General features: G+C 52.8%; 1 protein-coding gene across 1 annotated transcript in view; it reads left to right on the forward strand.

Annotated features, from left to right (window-relative positions):
• Nucleotides 1–15054, forward strand: part of kn (EBF transcription factor knot) — a 42128-nt gene extending 27074 nt beyond the window's left edge. The window contains 9 exon segments of the mRNA XM_029112947.1: nucleotides 7632–7713; nucleotides 8796–9006; nucleotides 10992–11060; nucleotides 12299–12568; nucleotides 12659–12916; nucleotides 13030–13197; nucleotides 13332–13402; nucleotides 13404–13437; nucleotides 14975–15054. Coding sequence (XP_028968780.1) covers nucleotides 7632–7713; nucleotides 8796–9006; nucleotides 10992–11060; nucleotides 12299–12568; nucleotides 12659–12916; nucleotides 13030–13197; nucleotides 13332–13402; nucleotides 13404–13437; nucleotides 14975–15054 — 1243 coding nt within the window.
• Nucleotides 15055–18469: the final 3415 nt, after the last annotated feature.

The following is an 18469-nucleotide window of genomic DNA, read 5'->3' on the forward strand; positions in this document are numbered from 1 at the left end:
GCAGCGACTCGCGGGGAGGCAGATAGCGAAGGAAGAATATTGCAATATCGATTGCATTGTGTTCTGTCCATCTACCAGTCGACGGCTTCTCCACACGTCGATGCCAAGAGAAAAAAGAAAAGAGGAACCCGAGGGGCGTCCTGTCCCCGCGCGAAAAATATCCATATGACTATTTTGTTAGGAGCAGATTTTCGGACGAATTATCCCGTACAGGCAAATCCGGTCGCGGGATCTCGAAGCGATCCGCAACTGCTCATCCTGGAGCCCACGCCCGGATTCGCTGCTCCGCTCCGTTCGAGAAAATACTCAGCCTGGACTCGAATGTATGAATTGTCTGCGATGCCGGTGCGATTTTTGCCGCGATTGGCATTGTCGATCATTCCGCATCCATAAAGAATTATTCTCGGGGTTCCCTCGAGGGACGTTCGCCTATTCCCCAGAGGCCGCCCTCGGAGGGCGAGGGAGGAGAACACTCCCCAGGGAGGGAGTCGACTAGCTGGCGAGTTTTTCTCCTGGCCAATCACTGTTCTCCTTGACAGTTCTCCGGGCAGCAGTAGCGATGCGGGCATCATCTCCTCTCGCTTTCTCTCTCAGTCGTTCAGCCGCGCTCTCTCGTCCTGCCGGTCAGATACCAGTAATGGGGATTCTCCACGTGCTCACTCTGAATCGTGGTGCATTCAGATCATCGTTCTCATCATCATCGAATGAAAGGCGCACGCGCACACGTACGCATGCGTGCATAGTAGACTACCACGTGGTCCAGTTTGTTTAGGTCGGGAACGACTCTCTCCACTCGGGACATCAACAGCACATTCCGTCGTCCCTCGTGCGTTGGGAGTTCTCCAGCCTGCGTTCCCAGACCGTTCGCGTCATCGGAGCCCATGTAGATCGATTCCGAACCCACCTGAATATTCTCGCTCGCTCGGGAGATACGTCAGCTCGTCGCGGCTAATTCCGGACTAGACTGTCGTTTTCGGATTAGTCGCCGGAAATCGTCGTCTGACCGAAGTCCCTAGAGTCTATCTGGCAGTGCCTGGAGGAGCGGTCTCGTCCGATGGCCGAGAAGAAGCTGAAACGTTGTCCCAAGCTCTAGCCCCGGGAGCCCCGCTCCGTACCCGCTCGTCGGAGTCCGAACCCCCTCGGAACGGGCAACCGGGGTCTTGGGGGTTCGTGCATCATTCACCAGATGGCGCAAAGACACTGAGAACTTGTCCCCACCAAGCCCCACGACATTGCTCACTCTCACCAGCCCTAGAATTTTTCCCGCGGAGAGAGGTCGTGGCAGCGTCGAAATGAGAAGAAGACCGGAACAGACCTACGAATGACGTGCCATCAGATCGGTCGAATCTGCAAGGTATTCCAAGAGACTGAGTGAGCCCAGATCCAGATTCCATGATCAGGGATAATGCCGGGAAGACATAACTATTGTCACCCACGGACAATGCACCACGCTCGAAACGAAGTCCCCTACTCCGGAGTGAAAACGGTGTCGAATAAATGAAGGCAGGCTCCGGGAAGACGAACTGTAAATCAACTCACGCTCGACGGCAGTCGGGCCAGAGCTCCGGAGGTGGCAAAGGGGCGGTCGGTGCCGCACCCGCTCAGCTGGTCCCCCAGACAGCCTACCAGTTCCTTGTGCCAAATCAGTTGTGTGATGAGCCGCTCCTCAAGCGGAACCATGAACGATGCCCCTCTTTCTGTGAGCTCTTCAGCGAAATAAAAATAGGGAAAGGAGCACCGTGCGCCGCTGCACAGCTTTGCGAGCGTCTCCGAGCGGCGTATCCGTCGTCTTTCGCCCCCTCCCCGTCCCTAGCTCTCCGTTCCAGAGATCCTCGGACGAGCTCTGAAATGCCCCCCCGTCCCCTCGCTCGGACTACTTGCTATTCCCGTCGCGGAACGAAATCCGCGGGAGTCCAAAATACAACCACTATCACTCGTCGTTCCGTCGGACAGCAGCTCACCAAATCCACACACAAAAGATACGACGATGAACGTGCAGCACTTTGCTTTGATTCGTTATGATAGAATCAAGCATCAAGACTCCCGGATGCCCGACGGAAAATACGCCCGGAACGCCAGCACCAGGGAGAGATGGAGGTTCGGGGGAACGCTCCTCCCCTCCGAGATTCTTCCCTCTCTGATTTTACGGGGGAACAAGACATTCCTGTTCGGCTCCCCAGCCCCAGCGAGTTCCTGCTCCTAGCCGTGGGGGAAATCTTCATAATTCGAAGGGAGATTCGATGACAGACGATCCATACGATTCGATGCTGGAATCTCGAAACATCATTGCGTGTTTATTGCCGTGTCTGAGGTTTAGTTCGGAGAGAGCATCATAATCAGGCTCGGTGAAGAGAAGGATCCAGGATCGCTCGGCTGGCTGGCTGGTTGGTCGGTCGGTCGGTAGGGTGGCGGCCGGACGAGCGGGCGGACGAAAGGGGGAGCAGACAGAGGCTGGAGGAAGAACGCTGCTGGGGAGTGGAAAACGGGAGACCAGGGGGAAGCTTTGCGGGAGGAAGGGGGCGAAGGTATGATATCGCCGCACACTGCCAGCAGGCTGGCCGTCCAGCCAGCCACCGACCGGCAAGGAGAAGGCAGCGTTTTAGCCAATAACTCTTCTTGATCTGCAGCAATGTGTTACCATATATAGCGAGTGAGACGGTCATAAAACAGGCTAGCAATTGCCCTCGTGAGACCAATATCCTTAGAGGTTCCCTTTGCTCCGCTGGGCCCTCTCCTCTGAGCTTGCTGGCTGGCTGGCTGGTTGGTTGGTTGGCTGGCGTGCTGCTTGGGGAGCAGACGAGCAAGGAAGCCGGCCTTCCGGCTCGTCTGGTAGTCAGTGAACCCCCTTCGCCTGAAGTTCCCTAGCCGAAGAGGGAAGAGCGATCACTCGTCATACGAGAGAGCCGTCCTCCTCTCGTGGCCTTGTGACCCGCTTTCCGCTTCTTCGGCTAACCGACAGCTGATCGATGCAGATCTCGGCCAGACGCTCGATTGACGGATCGGGTTGCCGATCGATTGACTGATTGCGAGAGAATTACGTTTGCATCCTTCGCGAATGCCCTGTACTCCCGCAACGCCAGCGCTCTCGAGACGACAACGATTTCGATGCGTTACGTCATGGGAACTGTGTCGATTTCCTGATTTTTCGAGGAAAAATTCGTTTCTCCGTAGTCGACGACCTTAACACGTCTGCGTGAGAAAGCGACTGGCTTAGCCGGGGAGCGCGAGATTCCTCCAGACTCCGATCCGTGCGAAATATTCCCTCTCGGTCGTTTGTTCTCCAACATTGAGTATCGACTCTCTTGAAGTAAAATCGATCCTGACGTTCGAGCACTTGAGCAGTTCAACGTCTCCCGGGACAGTCAATCAGGAAGCATAAACTTGTTTGTACGACATGTTCTGAGCTCTTGCAGGACTCCGAACTCACAAGCGAACACGTGGTCTCCACCGTCGTACGAGACCGCGAACGATCGCGGCATGATATCTGTTCGCTAAGGCTCGGCTAGACAGGAGAGAGAGGAGAAGGAAGCAAATTTCGCTCAGGAACGTATTCAGAAGACCGTATGAATTTTTAAACGCGAGTCGGGTGGTCACCACACAGGAAAATCGTCGATATCCGGTCTGGGGAGAGAGCCTAGCAGTAGAAGGAAAAGTCTGACTCGGCAGGGGGATGAATGGAAACTGCGGAGCTCGAATGTCGAAGGGTCAAACTTCATACTATCCGCGACGCTCGATGCTCTGAACGCAGTCGCGCGATCCCGGAGTCGAATGTTGGTGATGCGCCGCTTGAGAAAAAAGTTCTCGCGGCTTGAACCTATCCAGCTCGGCTCGAACGGTCCCATTCGCCTGCCTCCAAGGGCAAATAGTGTTAATTCGGATACGAGAAAGCCTCCGCTTAGAGTTAAGTCGCATCGTACAACACTCTTTGCACTTCCACCCGATTCACGTTGTTGGCGGTAGTGGCGTAGCTTCGGAGCTATAAAAACCACCGTCGACAAACACGGCCTCATTTGCGAGACTCTTCAACCAAACCAGCCCACTGAACAGGCCGCCGAGCGAGCGAGCTCCCAAGTACTCGTAGTCGATAGCGAAGAATCTATTCTCAATGCCATGCACACCCTCTCCCGCAAATACTCGAACTCACGCGCGCGCTACTCGTTGTGACGAACGAGAGTCCTAAATAACAGACGCTAACTAGGATCGAACGTTCCACGGAGAAAGTTCCAACAGAACTTCGGAGTTCGGTCAACACCACGTCGAAGCACAGGAATTCCCACAGAAATCGAAACGTCGAAGGAATGCGGGAGGATCGATAGTGATACTAATCTGAGTTCCACCACAGTTATCGTTGATTGCGTCGCGAAGAACTAGCAAGGGCAGCAAATACTGAAGGAAGAAGAAACTCTCATCATTCTGTCCCCTCGCCAGCCGCAGAAGAGCTCGCGTTGAGGGTTTGTGAGGCTCCCTAATTTTTTCGTCACGCGACAGATCCACTGAGGGAACGTCTGGACAGAGGAAGAGATCATACGAGCACTGACTCACGGGGATCTCTATGTTGGAGCCGGTGGCGACGGGAGGTAGCGTGGTACAAGAGAGAAATCCGAAATCCAATTTGTAAGATATCCTAGCACTCTTCTCGGGCCTGGGTTGCTTGTTGGTAATGTCAACAGTAGCGGCCGCAGCAGATGCGGTGAGTGGAGCCTCTCCATTTTTTCCCGCTGGCATCGTGTACACTGTGGATTGCTCACTGACAACGTTTATTAACTTGTCTCAAGCGAAGTCCAATCGGTGACTTGCCGGCAACGCGGAGGTCTCATTCCTTTTCCATGGAGATCATTCAGAGTTTTCTTTCTCTTGATTTGTATTTCGTCTCTCCGCGCCGATGGCATCTTTACCCGCGCTCCGGACGGTGGAGCCGAGGGTCAGCTGCCCAGCGCTCGCGTGGTATTCCGTTTCGTGCAACATAATCAGCATCTCGCAGAGACGTGTATAATGCCTTCGACTTGGCCCGGTGCTTTGTTGCCACATTGCTCGCTGACGTTCGGTCGGTCGACCGGCTGGCCAGCCGGCCGGCCACCGTATTGCGCCGGTCATTGAGGGCAAGCAGCAGCTACATAAATCAGCGTGAAGAAAGCACGCTTGCTCATTGCCAGACGGCGCTTTCTTTGCGGAGCTTGCTCACCGTACATGCGCTCGAATACATGCGTACGGACTCGGTCGGCTCGACCGGCTCCGAACGTGCCAGTGGATATCATTCGGTGCCGTCACTATCTGTGCCCAATCGTCTTCCTCGCCGGCCTGCTCTCCGCTCCTCTCATCCATACGAGCAGATCCACGATCACAAGGCTACGGCACAGTCTGCAGTCCAACGAACGGTGGACAGAGAGACGAGCGCAAGAGAATGTTTTAATTACCCGCTGCGCACATCGAGCCCTTATTTCTACAATTGCTGATACCGTTTTGTTGTAGCATCACATTGAACGCTGGAGTTGGAATTCAGCTCACGTGAGCGTCGGTTCCGACCTAGCGACGACGACGAAACAAAGTCTGTTGCTGTCATCCCGTCGGTACTGTTCGCCAGCATCCGATGCTCAAATGAGAATCCGTCGCTCCGAACCGGCGAGAAACTCAAGCCCTCCAAGGCTCGGAAACCCCGAATTGCCCCGACGGAAGGGGTCATGTGTCCCATCGGAGGCCCATCGGAAGAGTTCTCGGTCAGCACTGACCGGGCATACACTCACGGAGGAGTGTTCCTCCCTTTTGGGTAATCCGTTTCTTTCGTCGAGCGTCCCAGCATACAATTGGAAAACCGTGTTGTGTCTCGTCGGCCTGGCTCGTGCCTCTCTGTCATCGATGGCAGGCTCCCGCTGCTTATTTTCCTCTTCCCCAGTCTGTCATAGCGGCTGACGATGCTGTAAGCCAATTCAGCATGCGTAAAGCCAATTCTTCAACGCTCCCCCGGTTTCTATCACTCTCGGTCGGAATCTTGCGAGCCCAGTGGTGACGATGGGAGTACTTGGTCAGCTGTTTCCCCTGTCGATGCGGGGCGACGCGAGATAAATTGCGTCTTCCGGAAAGCAAAAATACCGAGGCTTCTCGCGTGTTCTGTTGTCTTGCTACTCGAATTCGAAATCTCTCTGCTTGTCGGGTTCTCGTTCGTTTCCATCTATGTGTCGTTCGTCAGCGTAAAGTTTTTGTCGCTGACTTGGATGCCGCCTCGAAATAGCGAAGAGATTTTTGGATATTTACCGAGCCTCTGTCTGGCTGAAACTGTATGACACTAGCTCTCACTCTGCTGCTGTGGCTGACGACGAGGATGATGATGGCGACGACAACGATGACGACGATGGCGGGATCGACGAGTCTTCCCAAATCCCTGCCAAAGGGAACGAGATGAGCTTTTTGAGAAAGACTTACTCATTCCCTCTTTTTAGTTCCTTCTATCCAAATTCGAAGAGAGGAATCGGAGGGTGACAGGGAGAGCGGAAACAGAATCTGTGGATGAGCCGTCGAGCCAGCGCTCACAGAGAGGGACGAACATCGTACACTACGACGGAGACAGAAGTGACCGAGTCCGACTTTTCTCCCCATTTTTTCCTGATCGGAACGCGAATGAGCCCTGCGTGATATTCTTCCACTGCTTGCCTCCGAACCTACGGATAATTCCTCGTGGGTGGAATTATCGATGATGATAATGAGTATCCGTAGCATACCTACAGGGAATTTCTTATGGGGCGCCTGTCCACGGCTCATCCAGCGACGGCTACCAACCGCCGACGTCAGCGGCTTATAAGAGGCATTTCCTCCGAAAGTGGCTCGCTGGCAGGACATTCAGATGCGGCTCCCGAAATCTTTCGTAGACCCGAGTTCGAGCCGTACTGGAGAAATCCGGGGAGGATTTGCGGAGGGAAGAACTGTTGCACAGAATATTTCGAATGGCAACAGATCGAGAAAAGCCAGTGTCTGTATTTTTTTTCGGTCATAAAGGCTTGCTGGTACGTGATCCCCGTTCGCTGACTGACTAGCTGGCGAGCCGCGTCGCCACCGCTCTCTTAAGGCAGCGTACGACCGAACGGGTAACTGAATAACTCCAGTCGTGGAGAGCGACCGACCGAGCCGGCAGACGAGTGCACGCGCGTTGAGTGTAGAGAGTCGGCGAAATTCGAGATCAAAATTGGTTTTCAATAAAATAACCCCTTCCATACGTGGCTGAATAGTAGCGATCACGTTGCGCGGAGAGCAGCACCGCTGTCTCTTCCTTCGTCGAACTCCAGCTCCGGCGAAGATCTTGCCTTTCGGCGGGATATCCGGCTAGCAGCGAGAGCCGGAGAGGGGGAGACTTGTGCATTTTGTACATTGTGAGACAAGCCTACCATAAACATATCTAGCTGACGTACATACATACGAACACTCATCCATCCAGCTAGCCTGCCGCCCACTCACACGCTCTCACATTCGGTCAGTAGCGCGACTAGCGAGCCATCATAAAGCAATCGGTTCTATCGACTCAATCCGAGTCTAGTATTTCCTCCCAGGACATGTGAACGAGCAGTTGTAATAATCGGTGATTGTTTGCGTAGGCCGCGAATGTCGGCAAGAGTCAGACTAAAGGTTCGTCCTCCTTGTTCCAGGTTCTTCCTGAAGTTCTTCCTGAAGTGCAACCAAAACTGCCTCAAGAATGCGGGAAACCCACGAGACATGCGGAGGTTCCAGGTGAGCTATCGTCCCAGATCGAAGCATGTCTCAAAATTCCGAAACGCGACGATGCCCTTTCCGAGCGCGGCGTCGGCGTCAGCACGGCGAAAGTGCTAAGTTATGAGCTGAGTGAGTTCGGAGTAGATTTATAAGGCTTGTCGACAATCTCACGTCTGCCTGACCGATGGGTGAGCAACATTGAAGAGCCAGCGGGGAGATTTGCGGGGCAACCCTCACCCCTCCCGGTAACCAGGGTCATAAAGCACTTGACGACTTCACCGCTACCATTTCGCCGCTGCCTGTTGTAGCTACTGGATGCTGGTACAATGTTGGCAATTTTTAGCGCCAACTACACAGCGGCGACGAACCAATCGGGTCGGACCCATAAACTCATAGAGACGATAGTCGTTCGGCTTTCTTGCGCCGATTTCAATAGCATATGTCGTAGCTGCCGCTGCTTATCGCGGAGCTGCGATCCAAAATGGCGCAAGGTTCACCTGCGGATAAAATACGACCTGATGGTCTACCCACTTCCCCCCCCCGCCTGACGAGCGAGCAAGGGGATGAAACAGAGCAAGGAAGAGAGATGAAGAGGACTTGTGTGCCAAGGAGCTTCTCCCCTCGAGGGTCTGTTTGAGGACGACGAAGAGGACAAACAGGATGAAAAATAGGAAGAGAGAAATGACGATGAGACAAGAGAATGAAGCCTGCGGGAGAAGGGAGCTCCGGCGGCTTCGGTCCGGCTGGTATCGATGGCAAGCGCGCGCTTCTCGCTGCCCTTCCCCGTCTCCTCCGAACGTTTCTCCTCGATACGATCTCCTGCGATCGAGGGGGAAAAGTTGTTGAATTTTTTGAAAAATGAAAAGTAGAAAAGTGGGCAGGATCTACTCGCCGAGCACCAACTCGACCCCCCGGCGCTGGATTGCAGCAGAAAAAAAAGAAAACGATGAATCTACTTGTTGAAACCAACTCAGCGAGCCACCTCCACTCGACTTACAACGTCATTTGCAATGTCCAGCAAATCGATTCCTCATAAGGAGAGAGCGCCCGGAGCTACCCCGACTGGATGGAATTAATGGAGGAGATTCTTCTTCTTTCAGGTGGTGATTTCCAGCCAGGTGAACGTGGAGGGGCCTCTGTTGGCCGTCTCCGATAATATGTTCGTCCACAACAACTCCAAGCACGGTCGGCGAGCGAAGAGACTCGACGCGAGTGAAGGCGACACCATAGGTGAGCTGCATTCCATTGGCGATCCCCACTCTAGAGGCCCCACTCCCATAACCACCCACTCCGCAACCAGTCTAGGACTAGGTGTGTACCCTTCGTGATTATGCATTCCCCTATATGGTAATCCTAGATTCAATCTATTACGTACGAATCTTTCCGCAATCCCGTAAAATTCCTCGCTTGTTCCGGTATTCCGGTGTACTCGAGCTCCCAAAAGATTCAATAGGTATCCGATCGAGCGATGCTCCTGAGACGTCCTCGGCTCTCGGATCGTTTTGGATCAAGGAGAACTACTGATGTCACGACTGATGTCCAGGTCATAAACGCATAAAGTGAACTGGAGCTTCATCCGTGCGGCATGGCTTTAGTTGCTCAATGCAACCTGCTGATGGCTGCGGTGCGCCGAGCTCCGAGGGTACTATCTACCTACCTACATCTGTTTACTCATGTAATCCAACCCGCACTTCGGGTCCTAAGCTTTTTAGCAAACATAACAAGCACACCATACCCGCCAATATTGGCCCAACGATGCAACAACGAACAGTGAACATCTATCTGTTCAACTCCCCAGCGTGGCTTTGGCTTGCTTTTCGAAGACTCGGGAACCCACCTGACAACCGATATGCGCAATCAGGATAGAGATGATGATGATGCGGCTTCAAGCAGATCAGGACACGCGCGTGAGCGGAACGTAGCATGAAGAGCAGTGGTTCGGATTGTTGCTCGTTGTCAAGGGTCACAACGCGGGGGATTCCTCCCGAATAGTGAAGTCAACTGACGGAGTGAGCACCGACTCCACCAGGATAACTAATGTGTCAATCTCTGAGTAAAGTCGCTGGAGCACTCAAGCATGTCATAGCCGTTGGTGTGGTCATTTGTTCGACCGAACTCGCTCCGCACAGACGGCCAGTCGGACAGATACCTATATAGAGGGAAGAAGTCTTTGGAAATGAGTGTTTCAAGTAGCTGCTGCGTCTCGACCCTTGTATCGGTTCGATTCGATTCGACAGATCCCCTCGACTTACGAAACTTTACGATTGACCAGGTGGATCAGTCTTTTCTCCAAGCGAGCGAGCTAGCGAGCGCGTGAGTGCCGAAGCGTCCGAGTGCTTCGCTCTAAGAGCAGCGCTCGAGAATCAGGGAACTGCATCTGGGACTTAACGAGTTGCTCCGATTGTGAGAGCTGGAACAGATGATGGTCGAGCATCGTTGGGTCTCGTGTTCATACACTGACCACGTTCGATGTCCACCCACTGTAGCTGGAATTACCCTTTCCGTTATTGGAGCGCTCTTCCCCCTTTCCTGGGAGTTCTCTCGCATTTAATTATCCCTCCGCAGTCGTGATTGCTCTTGTTTCTCTGTCGCAGCTCTGAGGGAGCTACAACTTTTACAACTAAAATGAAAAGGCACCAGGCGATCGAACTCCGGCTCTGATCACTGTCAGTCAGAACGCGAAGCTTGTCGATTGGCTCGGCCAGACGGTCGGTAGCCCGGTCTAGCTGTCGATCTGTCCTGGTCGAGCGGTCCGAGCGGTAAATCCTATTGTAGAAGAGGCAGCTTCGTTTGGAGGGCAGCTAACGGGCCCAGCAGCTAAGCGGCAAACGAAGAAGCTCGCCGCCCGGGCTCAGAGCGAAGCTAGTAAGGTCTGACTGTGAATCATCTCGCCTGGGGTCACCTTGGTCCGTCTATGCGAGTGTTTGCTCCCTAGCTTGTCGCTCCGTGCACCATCCCGCTACTCGTCCATCAATCTATCCATTTCTCCTGTTCCTTCGGCCCAGTAGCCATCACGCTTGAGACTTGATTCTGTCATTTATTTACGCATTGCTTATACTTCCCAGCTTACGTATGTACATTCTCGCGTATGATATGTACTGAGGGCTCGGAGCCGACGCTGTCAAGCCGACCGCTTGTTTCTAGCTCCGGCATTCGTTCAAGAATGCTATGACACAGAAGTGTTCGTCGACTGTATCGACCAGAGGTCCCGCTGGAACCTCCAGTCGGATATCACAGCTCCGATCGCTCTCTCTTTCTTTGAATTTGAGGTTAAAAATCGCATGTTTTCTTTACAGTCGACGTGAAGAGAGCTCGTTTCAATGAGGATCTCATTTTGAATAATCCGGCATCGCATTTTACCGATGGTGAGTGATCTATTGAAATTCTCCGGTAGGTAGATTCTCTACGTAGATCCTCGAAAAGCCTCTGTGGCCACTGAACGCTCTACGCGATCTCTGAACGATGACCACCGAGAGTCCGATGCTCGCAGATCGGCTTCGGTCTCTCGATCCGGCGCGGTGTATCATACATGATAATTATTCTTGGAATCGGAACAAAGAGGAGGAGTGAACGTACCTACCTTCGCAAATACATCCATCCGAATCTGACCGAGTGCTGTGTCTGCGGGAAGAAAGAGCAACGTTGCACTCCAAAAAGGTTCCATGTTTGATGTCGGATGGGTCGGTCGTTGGAACCGTTGCATGTTGAGAGATTGCATCGCACGCGACCTTCCATAGGCTTCTGCTGCTGCACATTTCTCTCTCTCTCTCTCCCCATCTAAGTGATCCCTTATCTACGATTTCTTTGAAACCCGATTCGGCATCGGACTGGCAGGCTTCGACCGGTCGAGCGGCAGCGGAGCCGGTGAAGAGTGGCACGAAGGCTGGTTCCGAAGTCACGTGACTCCTCGTCATTATCAAATGAGATTTTATCGTTGCTGCCTCTCCTTGCGACAAGATGACAGAGTTCAAACTCGACCGACTATCGACAAGGGACCCTGGTACAACAAGCGGTTGTGGGGGAGGAACGTAACGCTAGTATGCTAGAGGAGCATTAAAACACACACTTTTACACTCGCAGAATCTTCGTCGAGTAATTGTTCAAGTGGCCTCTGACCTCGGTCGCGTAGATCCTACACAATATCGCAAGCAATCGTACCTGAAATTCACGACGAAACTTTGGCATGCTTTCCCTCTGCAGGAGGGTGATAAGTTCATTTCGATCAGACTCGTACAAATGGGGAAGGGGGAAGGGGCGGGGCGGTAGGGACACCATGATTTCTGACACTTGGGAGGAGGAGCGGCTCAGTCCTAATGAACGCTCCAGTAGGGAGTGTTCGAGCGCCGATTACGCTCCACGCTGCTCCAGATTCCTCAAGTCCTGGGAAACAAATCGCAGAGGAGGGATGACGTTCTTCGATGTATCTCAATCGCTACTGTTTCCAATGTCCTGATCTGGGAAAGCGTAATGAACAGCGCCCGGCTCTCGAGATCTTCATGCATGATACGAGGGTTGTTTCGCATGTTGGAATTCTTGGAACTCCTTGGAAACTGATATTGATCCATGACGCAGGCTTAAGAGGGACTCTTTTCTCTGTTTGCAGTAACATTTAGTTCGACGCCGGTTATCAAGGCGATTAGTCCGTCGGAGGGGTGGACCACAGGGGGCACCTCTGTGATCATCATAGGGGACAACTTCTTCGAGGGTCTTCAGGTGGTCTTTGGAACGATGCTTGTGTGGAGCGAGATGATCACCCCGCACGCGATCCGAGTGCAAACTCCCCCTCGCCATATCCAAGGCGTTGTCGAAGTGACGCTCTCGTACAAGTCAAAACAGTTTTGTAAAAACGCTCCCGGACGCTTTGTTTATGTTTGTGAGTATCAATCGGAATTCCCTGGAATCTTCAATGATATATCCTGATGACGGCGGAACTGAATTATCGACTGATCTCTTGCATTTTCAGCCTTGAGCGATCCGAACCTCGACTACGGTTTCTTACGGCTAGCGAAACTAATCCCCCGCCATCTAGGAGATCCGGAGAAACTCACAAAAGAGACGATATTAAAACGGGCCGCCGATTTAGCTGAAATGCTGTATGCGATGCCGCGTAACAACCAATTGGCAGGGTTACCTTCACCCCGATCGCCTAACAACATGTCTGGATTCAATGCTTATTCTGGACAATTATCCATCAACGTCGAACAGAACGGACAGGAGTACGGTGCGTACTGAGCAAGAGAAACCTCGACTCTATAAGTGAGCATCCACTGTTCAACAGCGAAGAGATACCGACAGTCTCAACAGTGAGCATCAATTTCTCTATCGGAATTCCAGGCGGAAGGCCACCCTCGGAAGGTGTCTCTCCGCGGGGAGGTGGATACGGCTCGAATGCGTCAACCCCCCATAGTACTTCAACGAACAACAACGCCAACAATTCCTCGTCGGCAGGATCACAACCACAAGCGAGCACCGGATACAGCAGTATGGGAGCACAGTCCACCGGTAAGAAGATGCCAAAGCTCGCATGCGGGATGTCCGTCCAGATCTCGGGCTGCTCGAGATGACTTTCTTTGGGATGAGAAATCATATTCAGGATTCCCGGAGAGATCAAGAAAAATGACGGGTCCATGTCCCAGGTACGCCAACTCCCGGTTACGGCAGTCCAACGCCCACGATGAACGGAAACACGTCGGGAGGATCAGTAACCCCCGACCGGATCGTCGTCTCAGCAGATATTCAACGGTGAGTCGGGGGCTACCAGATTCCGGAAGCTCGAATACGAATTCCATCTACTCCCGCTTTTCCACACCGCTGCGGCGATGTCGCTAATGCCGTTGGATACTGTCGCAGCGGTTGCAGAGTCAGTCGGGTGGGTCTCGGGCTCAGCTGCTCCTCACAGTCATTCCTACTACGAGGGACGACTACAACTCAGGATGGCTTCGGATTCCCTCTGCAAATCCCAGCTCTCCACAATAGGCGTCCGTGGGTTGCTCCGTGCCATTCTGCCTCCCACCCAGTCTCTCAGTCTGTCCATCTGTCTGTCCGTGCGTCTCGTCGTCGGTCAGTCAGTCAGCGAGCTCGTCGTCTCAGAGCTCGAGTCGGTCGCTCAGCCAGTTCCTCTCTTTTTCCCTTGTTCGAATAACAATTCCTATAACCGTAAAGTTAAAGCATACACCCGGCATCGAGATCCTCCGGCTACCGCCGTCTGAATGGTCCTCTGACGGCTGCGCGTTTTATAGAACTCCACTGTTCTTCCTCATTTCGTTCCGCCGTCTTGCGCTAGCGAACCCACCAACAGACCGAGCGACCGGGGAAGGCGACTAGACCCAGCTACCTTCCACCGATCCGGCGGTCCGGGCAGCCAGCGCACAGGAGGGTCAAACTACAGGACGTGATTACCTCACGACCAGTCTGCGAGTGGCCTGTACGTCGCGCGCTCGTTTGTTCTCTGCTACAACTTATCCTGTTTTCTTTTCCGTCGCTCTGTCCTTCTCCCCCCACCCCCGCGCGGGGTATGCCTCGGATTTTATTCCTGCCACGGCTCAGGACTCGATCGGGTCGGCATCTACCTTATTCCGGGGTACGGAAACGAGCTATTCCGATAGCGATCGTTTCTGGCTCTTCGACGTCCCGGATAGAGCGGAAAGGAACGATTGGAGCTTTCGTTTTTCTGCGGCATGAGGGTTCCGACACTGCGGGGAAAATCAAAATTCCCGGTCTCCGGCATGGTCCACATACTCCTCTTATACCAGGGAATCTCTCTGTCGTTAACCCTGGGCTCCGATTCTCACGTGAGAAATGGAGACGACGCCGACAGTCGAAGAGACATGCTGACGGTGTTCGGGGCAGGATCCCCGGGTTTCCGGAAAACCTGATTATCTCGAGCTTCTCGCGCCGCATCATTGTAACCTTCTTCCCACGTAGAATCGATCGAGCAGGAAAGCGATCGATGGATCTCCGAACAAATCCCGGTCTAATTCCCCACAAGTGGCTATAACAACCACCAAATAAAATCCGCGTTGAGGCCCGTCTGCGGGCCTAGTCGATGTCGTCCTGATCCTACCTCTCGCCTTCTATTCTCGCCTCCTCGTACAGCTTCTCCATTTCGTCCCGTCAGAGTTTATACCCGCTTGGCCCTTCGATTTACGACACAAGACTCGAAGATACATTTTTCGAAGCCTCCCGCGAGGATTTCCGTCGCGGCAGGACACGGAATAGTTGATACCATTCGCTCGCTGGTATTTTGTATCTAACCGTTTTTCCTTTCTCCGTGTTACAGGTCTAAGAGGCCTTCCCCACCCGAGTCACTACACTCCTTTCACGCCTATGACGCCCGTTACTCCAATAGCGCCCGCGTAATCTTAGACGGTCGTGATTGATTTCCAACCGAGACATACCCGTTCCAAAGTTGCTCGTTGCTTCTGGCTACAAGAGTGAAGAGCTCGTGAGTTCGTGAGCTTGTCCGCTGACGTCATCGTCGCTGCCGCCACCGCTGAGTGCAGGTCTGGCTGGTCCATTCCATTTCTACCGGAAAAATGAGGGACATCGACTTCTCGCCCTCGATGACTCGACCATGAGAAAGCTGAAGACTCTCCGAATCTCCAGACGGATTATCTGCTGATGATAAGTCCGGATACGGAGTACGCCCAAACAAGCGGTCAAGCCTGCAAGGTGCCGTAGCGAGCATCCACCGTCATTGATAGCTCACAACGTAGAAAGGAAAAAGCAACAGATCCGTTCGAAGTTCTCCCAATCCTCGGTGTCCCAACACTGTACAGTTAGCTAACCACACACATCAAAGCAATTGTCCAAAAGCTCAAAATGGACGAACATTTGTAAAGCCGCAGAGCGACGAACACGAGACGCCGCATTGTACAGTGTAAATGAAGTCGCCACTTTTATGTTACAACTGTCGTCGATCGACTGATTTTCTATGTACATAAGAGCTAACCTCCGCGCCCTTGCATCCGTAGTCCCACTCTGTCCGTGGTCGAGAGGCGTCCCAACAATCCGTTAAGGACGCCGAGCTTATTTCGTGGTGGGAAAGCGTCCCGAACGAGCAATCAAGCATCAACACGAAACCTTGGCCGTGATCCCAAAGGTTTGTCGCAGACAATTTCCAACTTCGAAGCGGATGAACCAGAGCGCACTCGCGTTTTTTGTCGCAACTTCTTGAACTCGGGCAGCCTCCTAGCTACGTTGAACTCTAGCCTGAAATCGATGGGCCGAAGAAATGATTCAACGACGATTCGAAAACCCCACGAAGCATGACAAGCTGAAAGCTCAGCGACCGATTAGCGAAGCGATTATTATCATCATGCAAGCAACAGACAATTAGACTATAATAATGTATGAAATGAGGATGTGACGATTAATAGAGCGACGCTCCTTTAGTGAGACCTCACTGATTTTGATAAGCGAATCGATTAAGTGCGCGACATACATAAGGCAAACCACCACTCTCGATAGCCATGGTTTGGACCCACCTACATATCTCTCGTCTTGTTGCCCAGTTAGATGAAACTTACCTGATGATGATGAAACATAATTTATTGACACGACACACCCAGGTGAGATTTCACTTCGATGACGATCATACGCGTTACGTCCAGGCACAATATTTTCATTTGAAAACTGATGCGTCCGAGAGAGGGAAAGAAGTAATAAAAGAATTGGTCGGAAGCTGGACGCTCATGCAAGCGCGGGTGAGACGCAATGTTGGATCTCACAAGATTACACAAGTACTCAGGAATCGCGGGAGGAGAGCGGTCATGGAGTCGGCGGGTAGAAGAATTATATTATATCACCACAGACGCGACCCCAATGTAGAAGGATGTAAAAGCTAGAAGTCTGTGAATGTGAAATCTCGCTGGATGCCTCAAGAAGTTCGATCCCGATGACAGTATGTGTAAAAGTATGACAGGAAGGAACGACTAGATTTCAATTTTATTTGCTTTGACTCCATCTGTATTTTGTGTGCAATAAGTGCCGTCAATAAACAACATTCTCGTACGGATAAGGGAACAAAGGCTTATTGTTTGTACTCAATGCTCGAATTCCGAAAAGGACGCCAGGCTTCCGGAGCAGTCGCCGGGAATAGCTCGCGATCGGGATGGGGAGCTCGAGAACTCACACCCGAAAACCCGACATCCCGCCCGGCTACCAGCAACAGGAAACCGTATCACACCGCTCACCGTAGGAGACTCAGGGTGTTAGATTCACATGATTCGCTTTCACTATCACTTCATTGGGTTCATCGAGTGTGAAGAATTGAGGCGAAGCACCCCGTCGCTGCACTCTCGATAGAGGCGCAGAGTATCGGTGGTTGCAGGATGAGCTATTAATGTATGCAAGCAGAAAATGAAGATTGATGAGCTCCTGAGAAGTCGAGGAGTCTACACAGGAGCCGGGAGAAGATACACCACACCTCGGACAGAGATGCGGCGCACCGAGATGGACAGATAGCGGTCAACAGGAGATAGTCGACAGCTTCCGACCGACCCACACAATGGCGAGCGGGGCTCCAATTCGGCTCACTTCACGGTGCTCTCGATCCCCGACTGGGCGATCTGATCTTCGGAGCATTCCAGTTGCAGAGTGCGCGAGCAATTGCTTTCCGAGAATTCTGGGACCGGAAAGTACTCTTGCATCATTCCTCTCCAATGAGAAGGGTCGGGTGTTCTCAATGCGTGAAATCTCACAAGGACTCCGTTTCTCGCGAGCGATTGAGCGCTCGTCGGGCGGATGAGGTCAGAGTCTTATCGGGACAGACCGGCGCGAACCTGCTCTAAAGCTTGACGAGCTGTCGGGAGTCGAAGCTCTGCGAGGAGTGCTTGCATTGTTTATTCGGAGTTCAAAATTAAGACGCACCCCCTCGTGCGAGGCGCCGGCTTTTCTACTCGAAAAAGATTGAACGATCCCCCGGTCTTCTCGGAGATTGATGGCTTTGCGTGGAGTTTCAGATATTCATTTTGTATACCTATTCGGCCGACGCCCTGGACTCCAGATTGCTGCGGTGCTCCGAGCGGGCGAGCAATTTAGTTGCCATTCCATTTTATTCTTGGATTCAGGTCCATTACCGGCTCCTTTTCTGCTTTTGTCGATGCCAATCGGTCACCACGCTTTCTTTCGCTGATATCGGAATGTGCAGCGGATAGCTGTAGATGGTGTACACGATGGCGCTCATTTCCCCGCCGTATGGAGAGTAACGGCGACTGCTTAAGACTGATTCTCGGTCGAACTCCCACCGTAAAGCAGCTCGGATCCCCTTTCAATGAGCTGAACGTCATAGGAAGCGGGTCTGATAAAGATGATTTGAATTTCCCCGGCTTTCACCAGAAGAGTTTGCTTGTCTCTTGATGCACCGCCTGCGACCTCCAAACTCAAAATATAACTCTGCGCGGCAGGCAGGCCTACTCCGTCTATAGCCGCCCCGCTCTCTCGAATCCTGCGTGAGAGACCGCGGAAGGGCTGCTACGGCATTTGAGAACTCGGGTCGGGACAGCTTTTGGCAATGTCCCCTTAGCGTTCCAAAAAGGAGGAAATAAAAACTGATGTCAGCAGCCCGATTTGTGTTCCGAGCTCTTCGTTTAGCGCCCTAACTACGCCGCAGGACTCGTGCGAGCAGCTCGGTACTCGACAGCTGCCTCCACCGGTGCCACAAGATCTGTACCTGAAGGAGGAGGCTTCGCGAGAACCGAACCCGATCGCCGAACATGCCCGAATCAAATCCCCTCCGACAAGCCATTGACCTAGGGGAATATTGCTCACGCGT

The sequence above is a fragment of the Galendromus occidentalis genome, unplaced genomic scaffold, assembly GCF_000255335.2.
Source record: "Galendromus occidentalis unplaced genomic scaffold, Mocc_1.1 scf7180000075780, whole genome shotgun sequence".
Taxonomy (NCBI): Eukaryota; Metazoa; Arthropoda; class Arachnida; order Mesostigmata; family Phytoseiidae; genus Galendromus; species Galendromus occidentalis.